At 38.7% G+C, this 18,055-nt stretch overlaps 1 protein-coding gene across 3 annotated transcripts in view; it reads left to right on the forward strand.

The window, feature by feature from the left end:
• Window positions 1-18,055, forward strand: part of LMO7 (LIM domain 7) — a 202,668-nt gene that overhangs the window by 55,448 nt on the left and 129,165 nt on the right. For all 3 annotated transcript variants that reach the window (XM_079903486.1, XM_079903483.1, XM_079903484.1), the window contains one exon: window positions 11,694-11,764. In XM_079903486.1, coding sequence (XP_079759612.1) covers window positions 11,694-11,764 — 71 coding nt within the window. The remainder of the gene's footprint in view (window positions 1-11,693; window positions 11,765-18,055) is intronic.

The raw sequence follows: 18,055 nt of genomic DNA on the forward strand, positions 1-18,055 counted from the left end.
TATACCAGGATACAGTTGTCCCTTGGGGGACACCTGTATCTGTGGGGGAATTGGTTCCAGGACCTCTTGGGGACACCAAAATCCGGGGATGCTCATGTCCCTCAAATAAAATGCCCTAGTGCAGTCGGCTCTCCGTATTTGTGGGTTCCACATTCCCAACACTCAGTACAGAGGGCCGACTGTGGTGCTGAAGAAGTTACTCTCAGTCCTTCCGTTTTTATAGTCTTGAAACAAAATTAAAATTATTATTAAATTAAATTATTACTGACATTATTACTAAAAACTAAAATTATTACCCAGCCAAGGATATTTTAAACTAATAATTAGACGTGTTATGGAGCCCTGAGCAATATCTACTTTTGAGATAAATAATCTGGAAACTTTGTTGATCTATTAAGGCCCTAGAAAGAACCTAGGGGAAACTTTGTTCCTACAAGTCGTTTGAGGAAAACTGATTTCTGAACCATTCTGTTGTGGGGATGGTAATTAGTTCACAACAGGAGCTAATGTGGAGGTGCTATGGCCCGCTGTGTCCCATCTTACCTGTGTTTTCTGTTTTGAGACCATATACGTAAAGTGAGCTATAAAAAAAGGCCATAACTGCACTTGAGAAAACTTAGGGTTGTAGAATTGTTTAGAGATAATGCAAAGATGACACATTTAAAAGTAAAAAGATAGATGCAAGTATATAAAAGGAAATATCGTGATTAAAACTTTTCTGTATGTGAGGTAGTGGGCTGGAAGTTTCACTTTGCAAATTTAGACCTATTCCTATGAAATTATAAGTAAGTTTTTTAGGGGGATAGACGTTTAGGAGATAGTAAACAAATTACTTTAATAGCTTAACATATATTGAACTTCCTTTGTGTATGGGGTATGAGATGGTATTGAACGCCTTTTAAAAAGTCTTCTTTATTGAACTTGAATAAAATGCACAAATTTTTAAGTGTGCAATTCATTGAGCTTTTTTAGAACATGTTTATTGAGATATAATTCACAAACCATACAGTTCACCCTTTTGAAGCGTACAGTTCATTGGGCTTTAGTGTATTCGCAGGATTGTGCAACCCTCACCCCAGCCTAATTTCAAAACGTTTTCATCACGCCCGGAGACACCCTATACCCATTAGCACTCACCCATTCTTCCCTTCCCTTAGTCCCTGGCAACCACTAATCTACTCTCGGTTGCTATGGTTTTGCCTTCTCCGGGCATGTTACAGAAATGAATCATCATATGTAGTCCTCTGTGCCTGGTTTCTTTCACTTAGCCTCATGTTTTCTAGGTTTGTCCACGATGTAGATGTATCAGTACTTCATTCCATTTTATGGCTGTATGATATTCCATTGTATGGTTATACCATCTTCTGTTTATTCATTCATCAGTTGATGGATCGATGGGTATTTTCAGGTTTTTGGCTAACACAAGTAATACTGCTATGAAAACTCATATACAGGTTTTTGTGTGAACATGTGTTTTTATTTCTCTTGGGCATGTACCTAGGAATAGGAGTGTAATTATCTCTTTGCTTCCTAGAAATTCACTGTTGAATGGAAGGAAGGCTGACGACTGTGTACCAGAAGGACGACATTGTTAGCTTGCAGTAGGAATCCATCAAGAATCATTTAGGCAGCTCCTGTGTCACAGGTCGCCTCAAGTTCGTCCCATAATGCCAAACTTACACTGGAGAGTAAAGCATATCCTAGGGGTGTGACTATCCATTTGAAGTTCATGTAAAATAAGTAGTGACTGTCACCTGTAATACAGATACACTATTTCCCACGATGAATGTTTCCCACAGTGATGACTCTCATAGTAATTCACCGGGAGGTAAGCAGGTTAATTGTTGAGACTTGCTAATGTGTGTGTGTGACATTTCTGCACAAAACAATGATGTCTCTTGAGAACCAATGATTATATTAAGCGTTTGAACTCTACTTAAACTATCCTGATAATGGATATTCACGTCTACATGTGCCTTGTGTGCTATTTGTTTAAAAAAACTCCTTGATCGAGGAGCAAACAATAATTTATGCGCTAGACTAGGCTTTTGGTGGACTTTTTTTCCTTTGCAGTATTTTACCTGTTGTCTGCAGCAGCATAAATTTGGAGTCTGAACTTGTATTTATAGACAACAATGTACTTTATACTTCATTCTTTAGAAGTAGTTTTGTGATCCTTCGCAGAACAAAGTATAGCTGTAGAGCTCGAGCACATTTTTGTGTGTGATGTTTCTGGTGAATTTAACTAGCTGCCAGTAGGGTTCAGGTTGTCTTGGATTTCGTATGTAGATGAAACCTGGTATGTAAATTGTCAGCCCTGGAGCACATCGTTCTTCCCTTGGTTTTATATAGTTCTTTCCAGTTGTGGCTTATTAATAGTTGAGGTTCAGCAAAAATAATCGGAGACTCTAAGCTAAAAGTTAGTATCAGGAAGTGGCCACTTCTTCTGGACCAGAAATTATGTTTAAATTCATTCTTTCCCCCCGCCCCCCAAATATCTGAGTGTAGCTGGCATTTGGCCTAATGATGATTAAGAATTTGGAGGGTTTATAAAGACAGTTGGCTTTTAATTATCCAGAACACACTGGGAGCTGTGTACTTTGCTGTTAGTCTTCCCTTCCCGGCTGCGTGAAGACTTGGGAGACTTCCCAAGAGAAGGGGAAGTGGGGAGGTGTAATTTACACTAGCCGCTAAGACCAAGGGCTTACCATGGGCAGTGGGGTAGAAAATGTTCAGATTTTTGACCACTATGAGACTTTCGGATTCCATTTAGAATTCAGTGATCTGTGCAATTCTAATACCACGATTTTGGAAGACTGTGCGTTGGCTTTGGGTTTGCTATCAAGTGATATTAGCATTGGCAAAAATAGTCCTGGTATATGCCGGGATATTATGTAGTACAATGCCAAGTCTTAAGAGAGGCCAGTGACTTGAGAATTACGTCACTTAAAGCAATGCTGAGTATACAATATAAGTTAACGAAGAACATGCTGTAATTCAGAGGCTTAACCACATTTTAGAGAGATGCCTAGGCTTAAAATGCCATTTTGACCACATATTTCAAAACAGGGTTATTAGACTTTTAAAGAGGAATTTCCAAGAATTGCTTCATCTTTTTATATTCCTAGCGCCAAGCACCGTGCCAGGTACGTGCATAGCAATTGCCATTTCGTGATTTTTGAATGAGTGAATAACCAAATACTTTCTTAGTATCTTAGTTAAAATTAAGAAAGATTATTTAAATGGAAAATTGAATTCTAATGTATTCTTCGGTCTGGAAAAAATTTATGTAGCAAATCAGTGGTGAAATGCTTTCAACTGAAGTTTTCATCTAAGAATATTCCCTTTTAAAAAGGTATATCACTAGAGTGATATGTTTCCATAGACTCTTGTATGTGTTTGTTCTTGAGCTAGTGACAAGACTAGGGTGAGTGATTTTGGGGAACTGAGGCAGGTTCTTCTTCTAAAACACAACCAATCTCCACCCTCCCTACCCCCCATACACTTGAAATTTAACTAGCAGTTTTGCTTTTTTTGGGGTCTTGTTCTTTCTTGCTTCAAATACTTGTGCAAATATTCATCAGAAGAGTAATTAGATTTAACATAAGTGACAAGTATGTGTAAGCCATATTTCAACCAATGAGAAGTTGGGTAAGACAGTTCTGCCCTTGAGAGTGTGCAGAATAGGCTGGGATGGCTGGGAATAGGTTCCTAATTACATTGTCAAGTTCACTCAGCGCTTCCATAGACACTCTCACTGGATGCTCACTGCCTGTTATGTAGGGACTGACCTAGGTCTCAACTCAAGCAAGCATAGTTTTCCTCAGTTTCCTCATGTCTAGATGGGGTAAGAGTGTCCACCACACAGGGTTGCTGTGAAGATTAAGGGAGATCGTGCACGAAGTAAACAGAGTAAGGGTTAGCTGTCAATCCTGGAACCCCTTTTCTAGCCGAGAAGACTGAGGCCTGGGGAAATTGGGAGACTTCATTATACAAAGGAGTCTGAGACTCCATCTCAGCTTCTCTGACTTCAAATTTTTATTAGTTTAAAAAGGCCACTACCCAGACTCCCAGGTATTGAAACCAAACTTATGGTTACCAAAGGAGATACGTTGGGGGTGGGTTGGGGGGAGAGCTTGGGATGAACATACGCACACTACTATGTATAAAATAGACAACCAACAAAGACCTACTGTATATAGCACAGGGAACTCTACTCAATATTCTGCAATAACCTATATGGGAAAAATATCTGAAAAAGAATGCATACATGTATTCAATATATGTATACTGAATCACTTTGCTGTACACCTGAAACTAACACAACATTGTAAATCAACTGTACTCCAATAAAATTAAAAAAAATAAGATTAAAAGGATAGAGCCCCACCCTTTTTGGAAGAACTGGTTTCTCTAAAATTGTGAATAACCTTTTCAGTAATTTTACTCTGGGCAAGGAAAGAGCTAGAAGGTAGACTTTTTATATTTAAATTATGTTTAGTTTTTACCTGATATTTTCGACTGTGTGCCACAGTCCTTGCATTATAGGTTTTTAGTATGTGTGACCAATGAGATTTGTCAAAGTTATTGAATCTTGAATAATGTATACGTCTCATGGAATTCATCATAAAAATTGGACCTGTTTTGCGGCATCATGGGATGCTGCAAAAAATGAAGTTTGATGGAAGAAAGGAGAGAAGGGTGTTTTTAATTCTTTGGTGGCTTCTTAGAGACTGAAAACACGACAGCTCCTTGATGTGTGCCGGCCTGGGGGGGAGTCTCTCTGTGGAAACCATGGCCTATAAGGGCTCTCTCGTTGGAAGGTGGGATATACTAGGTTATGTTTCTGAATGAAAATGTTAAAGCAGACCCATTGTTTGTGAATTGCTTCATGATGTGGTTCCTGTGTTCCCCAGTGCTTTCTGAGGGTAAATATTCCTTGGGGTTTTTTTTTTTTTTGGCATGACTTTGGTTGAAGTGATTGGCATGATGATCTCCTGTGTGTATCTTAAATATCCTGATGTAGTAGCTGATCAGTCAATTAGTAACTTAATTTGGAATCAACTATGAGCCCAGTTGAAGCTCATCATCTAGTTTTTTGGCAGCAAACATCCCTTTCCCTCTTTTTTTTTTTTTTTTTTTTTTTTTGCGGTACGCGGGCCTCTCACTGTTGTGGCTTCTCCTGTTGCGGAGCACAGGCTCCAGACGCGCAGGCTCAGCGACCATGGCTCAAGGGCCCAGCCACTCTGCGGCATGTGGGATCTTCCCAGACTGGGGCATGAACCTGTGTCCCCTGCATCAGCAGGCGGACTCCCAACCACTGCGCCACCAGGGAAGCCCCCTTTCTCTCTTTTAATACAAGCTCAAATGGGCACTGTGTTTTTGCACTGTGATTCACACAGAAGTATGGTGGAGAGTGCTTTTGGGATTCTAAACATCTTTTAAATGGCTGCTTAAAAGGAACTGAAAAATTTAAACGAGATGAGGGCCTGCTGACTTGCATTAGTGAGTGTTTTGCTGATACCAGTCTGCTATAAAGCGGTCTTTGAAAAGTTCCCAGAATGTTTGGGGTTTAGGTCATGTGGTTTCTTGGCCAGAATTGGAGCTGAGATGTGAAGTTTTAGAGAAACTTGTTGCTTAGATTGGTGGGAAATCTCCTCCAGTGAGAGGATTTAAATAAAGCTGTGAACCAAACAGTAAAGGGTATGAAGATAATTCCCATTGATATATTAAGTTAATATATTTCATAACAAAAGAAATGGGTTTTTTTGAAATTTGCCAACTTGGCACTTATTGAGGGTGTATTCGGTTGGTAGGTATTTTATTCCACAACATGTGCCCTTTGAAAGCTTTGTATCAAGGGCTTCTTTGGAGGCTACAGGTGGTAGGACGGGTTTGACGGCAGTGTTTGTGCGGTGTGTACTTTTGGCGCGCTGCTTCGCCCTTAACTTGCTCAGGGGGAGTAATTATAACTTCACAGGAAGCATCTCACCCAAGAGCCTCACACTTGGCCCTGTTGCTTCTTAGCTTCTTTCCAACAAGATGGCTGCTCAGCACGCAGGGACACATGGCTGGAAGATGCAGTGGCCTCGACTACAGTGTGTAGTCTTTTTTTTTTTCTTTTCTTTTTGAAGATATCAAATATTTTCAAATATCATTTGTGGGCTGTGAAGTAGATATGGCAAATACTTCTTTCCCTTTGAAAATCAGGGGACTGAGCAGTAACTTAATAGAAGTGTGTAGAGTGAGATGGGTCCAGGATCAAACCCCAGATGAAATCTGATGTACGTCTTAGGTTATTTCAGGTGGTACTGATTTTATTCAACTGCATTAGGAAAATATGGAAAGGGACAAGGAAGAGGGAAGAAAACAAGTTTTTACAGAAGGCAAGGTGTGGCCGTTTGACGACATAGTGATTACTCCTGTTTGTGTTGACTTTTGATAACTCAGTGGGAAACACGTGGTCTCTATTTAGTTCCTGTGAATCACAGCCTCATTACATAAAATGTATCACACCTCAAATAGCTTGCTAATGAGTGAGGTTGAAAATTATTGAAAATCACAATGAGTAATTGTTAGATTAGAACTACCAAACAATTTTTCTTTCAAAATTCTGGAATTTCTTTTAGCATACTGAATTCTTCAAATACGGATGCATTCACATTTTAAAGTATGATTTCATTTTTTTGAACAAAACAGCCTTCACTCTATTTTGAGGTCCTTTCTAAATCTCTATAATTTTTTTTTTTTTTTTTTTTTACAGTTTCCAGGATATAGAAGGTAGTCTAGTGGAGTTTTATAATGTAACTCAGTTTCTTCCTTTTAAGTAAAAGATGTTACTTCTGGCAACATGGACTTTCTCTTTGCTAAGATGAAACTTTTATTTTCATTCTACAGAGGGATAGTAATAGCTAATTGTGCTAACATTTGTGAATGCTTTTTCTGAATCAGGCAAGTGCTGAGGGCTTCATATGCAGTATCCCATTTAATACTCTGTGCAGCCCTGTGACGTAGGTACTACATCTCTGTTGCATCCCTGAGAAAACAAAGAGGTTAAGCATCCTGTCCAGGGTTATAGGTAGGAAATAGTGGGGCAGGGATTCACAGGCTCTAGAGCCCCACCCTGGCCTCACCTGGCCATGGTAGGTGCCGTGCTGTGTGTTGCTGTGTGTTTCTTAAGGAACGTGGCCCAGGCAGCTGCTATAGACTGAAAATCCCTGCTATGAATTTATGTTCTCTTTTTAGTTTAAAACTCTTGGGAAAACTTTTTTGTTTTAATTTCTTAGGAGAGGTCTTAGATGAGTTTATATTTATATGGATATATAAATTGCTAATTAAAAATTTTAATTTTTAATTAATCAGATGGTTTTCCTTGTTGAGCTTGAGGTAGATAGTATATACAGTGTATATATATATATAGTATATACAGTATGAACTGATAGTATATACAGTATGAACATTTTGTAATGTTCATGAAAATGTCAAGAGAAATGCTGAAACGATTAACAGATGAGTTTTCATTTTATCACACACACACACATACACACACACAGTCATTATGTGTTAAGACACAAGTCTGTTTTTTTTCAGGAACATTGAAAAAAAGTTAATTCAACATTTTTTATTTACAGAGTTACCTTTTTAATACCCTTAACAGTGGAGGATTATTTTTGAAGGCACATTGCATGGTAAAATACATTAATTTAAATTAAAAAAGTCTAAACACAGATGGAAGACAACTTAATTTTTTTTTTTTAGTTTAGAAACACTTTGTGTCTGATGCATTTGAAACATTCTGTTACTGAGTGCTTGTAAAATGCTGTAGGTTTTTGGTATCTGTTCCATGTGGATGATTCTATAACTTTCTAGAAAGTTAAACTTTCTGAACCTCAACCTTCTTACTAGTGAAAGGGGGAATAATAAGGATTATTAAACTTGAGGATGTGTGCGTTTCATAGATGAGAAAAATTACCCACATGAAAACTGGTGTCCTTCTCTTCCTTTATCCTTTAAATGTAGGAGACACAGGAAATTGACCTAAATCTGATGGAATCTGACTTCTTATTAATTTATATATCTATTGCACAAGAAACACCTGTGGTTACTACAGAATATACAGAAGCAAAAAAATACTAAAATCAGCTATAATTCTACCACTTAGAAATAATTACTGTTAATATATTTATTCTATATTTATTTATATAATGCATACTTATATATGCATATTTATATAATGCATAGAGTTATACAAATTGGGATCATACTCCATGTACTTTTTGACAAATTGCTTTATAATTAATATGTTCAGTATTCTCTACAAGTGATAAATCTACTTTTCTGACATGAATTGTAATTTCATGAAGTTTTCTGTTTTATGGTTATATTATAATTTATCTGATTTCTTATTGTTGAGCATTCAGGGTGTTTTAAGTTGTTGCTATTATGTGTAATGTTGTGAAGCAGTTCTTCTACTGATGTCTCTGAGTTCTTGTCCTGTTGACTTAATATAAATTCCTAGATCTGCACATAGTGTGCCCAAGAGAATGTGTGTTTAAGATGTCAGACACGGGCTTCCCTGGTGGCGCAGTGATTGAGAGTCCGCCTGCCGATGCAGGGGATGCGGGTTCGTGCCCGGGTCCGGGAAGATCCCACATGCCACGGAGCAGCTGGGCCCATGAGCCATGGCCGCTGAGCCTGCGTGTCCGGAGCCTGTGCTCCGCAACGGGAGAGGCCACAACAGTGAGAGGCCCGCGTACCGAAAAAAAAAAAAAAAAAGAGAGATGTCAGACACATTTTACAAATTGCCTTCAGCAATGGTAGTGTCATTTTATATTATCTTTAATTGTGTACAGAGCATGCCAGATTCCCATGTCTTCAAAATATAGACTCTCATTTAAGAATCTGTTTAGTTTTACATTCTGTCTTTGTAAATACAGTATAAATGGAGTCTGGTCTTATATCATCATTATTTAGATTTTGATAAGTGTATATGTACAAGAGTGCATTCGTATTTTGACATATGGAGGGAGGTGGTCTGAAATCCGCTACATACGATGATTTTGCCTTTCTGTAGTCTTTTTGGAGAAATGAACCATTCTGGATAGTTGGGTTTTCTAAATATCTATCTCTATTCCTTTTTTGTACTCAGCTTTTTTGTCTATATGGTGCAGAGGTATTCTTTTTTTTTTAACTTAAAAAATATTTATTTATTTTTGGCTGTGTTGAGTCTTCGTTGCTGCGCGTGGGCTTTCTCTAGTTGCAGCGAGCAGGGGCTACTCTTCGTTGCTGTGGGCAGGCTTCTCATTGCGGTGGCTTCTGTTGCAGAGCACGGGCTCTAGGCACACGGGCTTAAGTAGTCGTGGCACACAGGCTCAGTAGTTGTGGCTCATGGGCTCTAGAGCGCAGGCTCAGTAGTTGTGGCGCCTGGGCTTAGTTGCTCCGCGGCATGTGCAACTAAGCAGCCCTTAGTTGCTCCAGGGCTCTAACCCATGTCCCCTGCATTGGCAGGTCGATTCTCAACCACTGCGCCACCAGGGAAGCCCCCAGAGGTATTCTTTTGAGGGCTAATTCTTGTGATGTGTTGTCAGCGTGTTACTTGAAGGTTGATGTGTGTATTGAGGTTAAGCATATACCTCTGCGAGCTACCCTCAGGTACCTGATTGCACTGCATCTTGGCCATTATAAGGTAATAAGTCGGTGATATTTACCCTGTTTCAGATGAGCAGACTGGGGTTCATGGAAGCTATTCAACTTGCTTAAGGTCACACAGCTACTAGATAATGAAAGTGGGATTTGAATATATTTTTGTCTGACTTGCGCCCTTTCTCCTTCCATTTCGTCACTTGCTACACTGCCTCTCAACTGGCCCATCCAGTGCTGTTGACTGTCACTCTTTACTGCTCTCCATGTGTCTGTGGGGTCACAGCCCTTCTTCCTTCTAACTCACTGCTTCTAATCTACCTTGATTTGGGAATGTAATCCCTAGATTGTTTCAGTGGTGGGTAATTGAGTATTGGTGGCTCTGAGTGGCTTTCCTACTGACTAGAGAGAATGGGCTTTGACATCCGCTTTGGCCGTTCCTGGGACTTTTTCGTGCTTTTTAGCTTTGGGTAGGAGTTCCCAGATAAATGAGATGCTACTGTGTTTTCACTAGCTGGGATTAGTGCTCACCTTGAGTTTGTTTTGGATTTATTTGGGGAAAATTCAAGAGAGTTTGTGCTGCATAGGTTACCTGGGATAATACATGGGCCACTCAAGGTTATCCCTGAAGGAATATACCATTCCATTTGGATGTTTTACTGAACTCTTAAACTCTGTGTTTTACTTACGTGGCTGTGAGCTCCTTGCATTTTTTTTTTTAGATCTACACCCAGTATCTAAGTAAGTGCACGTAACGGAGACACTCAGCAGATGTTTAATTCATGCAGCAACATAGCCCTTCTGTAGATTAATGACCTTTGTAGGAAAGGATCTGCTACTTCCTCCTGCTTTTGAGTGTGTCACCTCCTGACGCAGGTTCCTGTCCCTGTTTATAGAACCAGCTTATGAGAAACCAACTTTAATTCTAGGAATAGCCATTGTTTTGTCAGTGACCCATTATTATGTGTACCTGTGGCACTGTTGGGTGTTGTGGAAAAGATGCAGAAGACATACAGGGGCTCTAGGTGGACGGTAAAGGTCACAGTGGTGAGTAAGGACAGCAGGAGCTTTGTAGCTCACCTAGGGTTTAAGATTAGTGACTTCCCAATCAGGTTTCCGAGATCAGATTTCTCCCTGAAGTGGCAGGTGGAGCAAGGCCTCTGCTTATGGGTGGTGGGTCCATCTCTAGGGCGGCTGCTGTCCCAGCTGTTGTGGTACACCTGTCCACACCCTTGGCTGGGGACTCAGTCCCAGGGTATTCCTGGAGCACCTTTTCCCTACATGGCCTCCATTTTCTCTGCTACTCTTGTCCCTATGGAATCCACTTTCCTCCCAACCACTCCACCGTCAGAAGACAGAGGAAGACAGAACTGGTAGACATTTTTTCAGCAGTTTCACTAAGAACATTGGTGGCAGTAATGGTAGATGGGCTGTTCATATGTAAAAGCCTTAAGTGGGGAATTGTCTGTTTAGAGTGTGTACCATCTTCCCTCTCTGTCTTTTCTCTCTCAATGTCAGGATTTAATCTTTTTCTTCCTATTGCAGTAAATAGCTCTTTACACAAATCAGGGCCATTTCATGAATATGTTTAGGGAGAGTCATGCCCTCTGCTATTTAGCTTTGTAATGAAACTTGAGGAATTTAAGGGTGAAAATGAAATTAATGGTGTGCGTATACAGTTGGTATTTCAAGTTTATATCTTAATCTGGTTTTATTTACTCTTAGTAGAGTAGATTGCCCATAGGGCTTCTTTTTTAAATAGAAAATATGCTCGAAATTAAGCTTCTAACTTTTGTTTACCCTCCATAAAATGGCTGCGTCATAGAAACCACTTGTTGTGGGTTTTTCTGTTTAGATTTGTTCATACTAAAATGGTTAACATTCTCTTTATAACATAGAACAGTGCACAGAATTTCCTGTATGGAACAACTTTTGGTGATACATGCACGTTCTCCAAGTATGATATTAGATGCATGTTAATTAATCTGATACTGGATTTGACTTGTGTATAATCCCTGATTTAGAGAAAACTAATACCCAAATATGTCTTTCAGGCAGTGACAGAGAAGAATTTTGAGACAAAGGATTTTCGAGCCTCCCTGGAGAATGGCGTTCTGTTGTGTGAGTAAGTATTTAAAGCATTAAAAAAATAATTCAAAAGCAAAGGGGCGTGTGTGTGCGTGTGCGCGTGCGCGTGCCTGTTATGAGGTGTCTTCATCCACCCCCACCCCACATGGCCACCATAGTCACTGATATGTCTTCTTGGTAACAAGTGAGATTTGATCCCTGCAAATTGACACCCTGACAGTACCAGACAGTAGGAAGGGGTTATCGGTCTCTGTATCTAAAGATAACATTGGTGAAATATATATTATTTTAAATTAGTAAACAAGAAAGATTCTGTTATTGATTGATGGGCCAGTAGGGGTGGGTGGTTGAGAAGCAAGCCCTATCGCATAGCACCAGCTCTCACTTGCTGTGGAAATTCTAATGTATGGAGTTGCCTGGTTTAGAAGTTAATATAAAGCTTGTTTCCTTCATCAGTAAACAGTGATGATTGTAGAACAAATTTAGGCTGTAGCAAATATTTCTTTGAACCTTTAAGTGGAGTCATTACATTACCACAATCAATTTGAGTCACAGGCCAGCCATTCATTCAATTAATATGATATTACTGAGAATCACATCTGAGGCTTTGGTTATCCTAAGTCAGATAGGCTTGTGCCACGATTGATGGTGTGGGACCTACAGTGTATGTTTAGTGTGATGTTTTGTTCCCCACTGGATGCAGAGTACAGTTAGCCGGGTGGTGACCTTTGGGGGTGAGGGGCAGACAGTCTATGGAACAGAAGAATGCAGTCCTGGGTGAGGGTCCAGGTTGCAGACGTGAGCAAATAAAGTATAAGAATGTACTTGTGTATGTACCCACATTTTTGAAACCACTTAAGTATTCCAATCTAGACACTTATCACATAAGTATTTATGGAATCTGTCCACAAGCAACCACTGGGAGTGTATGTGCTCATACTTAGATGATTTTGATTATCCTTTTAAAGGAAGGTTGTTTGCAGCAAAGATCCGGAGTCAGAGGGCTTAGGTTTGGTTCCTTGCTTCATACTTTTGGACATTTGAGCAAGTGACTTAACATCTGAGCCTTATTTTCTCATCTGTAAAGTGGAGATCAGGGTATCTGATCTGCCTAATTCACAAAGGTGCAAAGTTCTATAATACGTATATTAAGGTTTCCATAAACTATCAAACTTTGTATGAATACAAGTTGTTGCTAGGAAGACGGCCATGAAGATAAGTCTTTATCTCATCAGTTCTGTTGATAGGTGTTCACACTTCTTTGTCTTAGAGCAGTGTTATAAAGTCGAATCATATGAAGTGTTGATATTCAACTACGTGTGACCTACAGAAATGTCAGTTTCATGTGATTCTACCAATATGTAGTAGGACAGGCATATGAATAAGGGTCACAAGTAAAGTTTAAGGGATGTTTCTTGTCCTTTTCTGATGCCACGTTCAGAGTTGTTGTTGCCAAATAGTGTTTAAACTAATATTAGTAGGTCACGTGGCTAGCTCAATTGGTCACTGATAGGAAATTATCTTGGTTTGCAAATTATATGTTTTATATAGTCTAATGTGTTCAGAAGATGGGGGGAAAAATGGTTGTTAGACACATGTGATCTGAAAAGAACCTTAGCTATGAGTGTAGACTATTTAGAGCTTTGATGCAAATAACTTTGATGTCAGTTTTAAGTCCCATAAGTCAGGATAGGAGTTAGGTGGGCTTATGTAGGCAGTGGGCCTGTGGAGCACAGAGTTGTTTTTAGACATATGAAAGCATGCAACCCAAATAGGTGATCTTTTTAAGAACTCACTTTGTGGTTATATAGTTCCAGTGATGAACTATTACTCAAAATAGTTGTAGGGATCCCCCTTTTGGGGACATAGCCTCCATAACTAGGTCATTAAACATACTTGAGAGTGACACTTAGTGTTTTATTTAAAACGCAATTTATGCAGCAGCCTAAATTACTTGAGGTGATTTCCAAAAACTATATCCAACCTGAGTATATTGTTACCAGGAGGATATTCAGAGTTGATAAAAAACTGTTTTGATCACAGGCAGTACTGTTAGATTAAATATTATAAGTTCTACCTTAATGGTCACAGCAAACATTTAGATGCATGTTTAGAGATATATTAGTTTTTTTTAAATGTCATTTAAATTCACAACTTCCAGAAGCTCATTCTTAGATTGTTTCCTTATTGAAATAACACCAATTTGGGGTTTTGTGCATTACCAGCTAAGTCTAATCAATCTATTTAGTACCCAGTATTCTTTATTTTTAGTTTTTAAATTTATTTATCTTTGGCTGTGTTGGGTCTTTGTCCGCTGCGCGCGGACCTTCTCTAGTTGGGGTGAGTGGGGGCTACTCTTCGTTGCGGTGCGCGGGCTTCTCGTTGCGGAGCACAGGCTCTAGGCGCATGGGCTTCAGTAGTTGTGGCATGCAGGCTCAGTAGTTGTGGTTCACAGGCTCTAAAGCTCAGGCTCAGTAGTTGTGGCGCACGGGCTTAGTTGCTCCGCAGCATGTGGGATCTTCCCGGACCAGGGCTTGAACCCATGTCCTCTGCATTGGCAGGCGAATTCTTAACCACTGCACCACCAGGGAAGTCCACCCAGTATTCTTTAAATGAATGTTTCCCAAAAGTAGTGTCAGTAAATATTAAGCTGTGGTAATCAGTAATTTTAGTTTATGATGGGATCCCAAAGTACCGCATGATGTTTGTATTAAAAAAATTTCTTAATGGTGAATTGCATTATTTTTAGCCACTGGTTAATGAAGGCATTTTAATCTAATAGATGTAGTGTTGGAAAAAAGTCCAGGTAACTATATTCTGTGTAAATTTATAGCTAAAGAAAAGCCTAGCTGGTTGGTCTACAAAATGATTAAGCATCATTGTTTGATCACATATGCCTGAGTAGTTATTATGTCTAAGAGGAAAGCAAAACCTGCTGTTCAGAAGCCTGGTATTGTAAACCCTGACTTTTAAATTAGTGGTAAATATAGTAAGCTGTCTGTCTTCGAGAATATCTTGCCCATCTGAGATCTCAAGTTTTAGCTGAATTATGACTTAAAAATAAATTCAGATTTTATAATATTCTATAGGAAAAGGCTGACTTCTCTTTGGTTCACTGCCATAAAAATGACCAATTCTTGTGAAATATAGGGTCTGCTTATTGCCTTTTAAAAATCTCTAGGCATCCTAGTTCATTATCACCATTAAACAGTTTTCTTATTATTTTATTTAGTAATTTCAGCAGTCTTTTATGCTTTAGTAGGAGTTTATCCTTTTTGAACTGGCATTCTGGAATATCAAAGTCAAGAGTTGGAGGAAATGAGCTCATTATAGCTTTTCCCAACTGGCACTGTACTGACATTTCAGATAGTTTAAATTGGGTGTAAACTCTGCACTGAGGTTTCAGACAAGATACACATCTGAATAATGAGGGTAGTTATGTGCATTTATTGCCTTTTAATCTGAAGGTAGTATCTGCTGTAAATCATTTTAGTATCATTTAGTTTGATTGCCTGTGGGATCCAATCAGTTGAGGGCTAAAGAATACTCCCCCAGTTAAAGTCTGTTGTAGTAATTATTTTACTGTATACCTTAGACATGCAGTCTCTCTTGGCTTTATTAAACAGTGAAATGTGAACGAAATCTAATTTGGGTTTTTTTTCTAATTAGTAAAAGGATTGACAGGGGTCTATAAGGTGATTTCAACTCCTGGTTATAATTTTCTATGGATTTTATTAATAGTATTCATTCATCTGTCTCCTATCTTCAGTGTTTATTAGGGTTCCTGAAGACTCCCTTACTATATATTTAAAAATATAAGAGATTTGCCACTACGTAAGTATCTGCAGTCCTCTCTTGCTCTGTGGTTCTGCAGAATTATATCTCTTTAAATATATTTAGTTGGAGCATATCCAGCTAGTGATTAGTAATTTCATAGTTACTCATCTTATGATAGCAATCTTGGAAATATTTAAATGGAAACATTGTTTATTATCTTTATGAAGTAAGAAGATGTATTTGAAGGTAATCTTATTGGGTGTGTCTCTGGTTAGTCAGTCAGTACTTCCCATCCCTGGAATAATGCCAAGTCTTTGCTCTGTCCCAAGTCAGCCATGCAGACGTTTATGCCTTTTTGAACTCACAGCTCACATTTTTGAGGAAACTCTTCTCACACTGGCACCAGGCCTTCCTTTCCATGGCTTGCAGCTTGGAAAGAGTGGAGCAAATAAACATTCACCTACTGGTTTGAGAAAACCTGTTTCTATTTATATCTGCTATGTGAATACTATACTGTCTTCCTGAAACGACTGTAGTATTTTGTTAAAGGTGCATTCAAAAAAAGAAAAAAATTATTAAAAAATACTCCTGTTAATTTACTATGGGATACTCGAGTGATTGTTTTAAGACATCAGACAAGATAGAGACCTTGCCACTTCTCATTCATGCGAGAGGGCTCTATCCTTTGTTACAGTTGGAGACGTTCACACACTGAGTGACAGCGACATCAGTGGATTCTTGGGGCTTCTATGCAGAGCTCCGTGTAAAGCTCAGAGGTCCTTCTGTAAGGATGAAGTCTTTTTTCTTAGAGCTCTTACTGGTTTTGAATTTCCTGAGGACAGGTGCGTTCATACAGCTCACCAGCACTATCAACTGACCCTGATCCCATATTATAGCCATTTAAAATTTAAGTAATAAGAACTATTTTTCTTCACTTAAAGTGGTACAGACTTTGAAGTTTCTATATTATTTGATAATCCAGTAGTTTGCAAAGATGCACGTGTTCAAGTTCATAAAGATAATTAAAATTTTTAAAACTGCTTTCTCTTCATGGCAGTGTTTTATGGTTGCCATCTGTATGCTGTCTTTTTAACCTTCACAGTCATTTTTTTCTGTAATTTTATATCCACATATAGCAAACCGTCATTTTTTTAAAAGTAGTTTTTCAAGTTGAAGGTCAGCTTGGCAAACATCAATTAAAAAATTCACTTCTGTAATGGTAGTCATGTTATACAGACTCATTGCAAATTTTGCAGAGGTTTTTTTTACATTGTGGCCTCAGACTTGAAGGTAGAAAGCTTTGGTCCTGTCTCATGAACTTGCTGGTACCATCTATAGGGCTTTCTCATCCTAAATATAAATTAGTAAGAGGAGGGCACACAACATTTCAGTGCTAGGGTCTCTGAGGCAAAAAAAATGAGAATGGTGTTCTACTAAAAATAAATAGGAGTAATGTATGTGCTAAATGTGTGTAATATAAACAATTTATATTAAAGTTGATCAGAAAAAAGTTATTTTTGAAGTAGTTTCTTGATGTCATGAAGGCTCTCAGGTAGGTAATGGAAAACCACGTGTTGGCCAGGAAATGGTGAAAGTATAGGAATTCTAGTCGGTGCAACGAGAAGTATTAAGAAAGGGAAATGAATATTGCAAAAAGGACAAATATATAATGATATCACATCAATTAAAAGTAGAGTAATTGCCTTATATGAGAGACTTAATCTCTAGAATTTTTACTTACCAACAATCATCAGTCAGAAGGTCAGATGAGATCTAAGGGATAAAAGGCAATAGTGAAAATGTTTAGAACACAGTTTACTGTTTACTTGAGAGAAATGTGTGAGACTTATATTTTGTATGTTGAAATGTAATGGTAAACTATATGACTTAAGAAATGGAATGAAAAACTGTATTTCCAATAGTTGTCAATTTGTTTATAATTTTAAGCCAATACCCATGTTAAATCTAGTCAGACTTTTCTTAGAATAAATAGGATTTTAACATTCACAGGGAAGAATAAACAGGTGAGAAGAGGAAAAATCCTAAAATTAAAAATTTCTGTGGAATGATACTGTCTCAATATTAGAACAAATGACAGACTTGAGAAAGCACAGTAATTAAAAAATTATGGATTGCTTTATAAATGTACATATTAATGTAATTGGAAGGTCCAAAATACATTCTTATGCATAGGAAGTTGTGATAAAGGACAGATGAGAGAATGGAGAAGAGATGAGTCACTCGATTATTTGTATTGGGGTACATAATTGGCTAAGAAAATTAATTTACAAACTCAGCATATACCACAACTCAACATCAAAAAAACAAACAACTGGGCTTCCCTGGTGGTGCAGTGGTTGAGAGTCCACCTGCCGATGCAGGGGACACGGGTTTGTGCCCCGGTCCAGGAAGATCCCACAGGCCGTGGAGCGGCTGGGCCCTTGAGCCATGGCCGCTGAGCCTGCGCGTCTGGAGCCTGTACTCCGCAGCGGGAGAGGCCACAACAGTGAGAGGCCCGCGTACCGCAAAAAAACAAAACAAACAAACAAAT

The sequence above is a fragment of the Stenella coeruleoalba genome, assembly GCF_951394435.1.
Source record: "Stenella coeruleoalba genome assembly, chromosome: 18".
Lineage (NCBI taxonomy): Eukaryota > Metazoa > Chordata > Mammalia > Artiodactyla > Delphinidae > Stenella > Stenella coeruleoalba.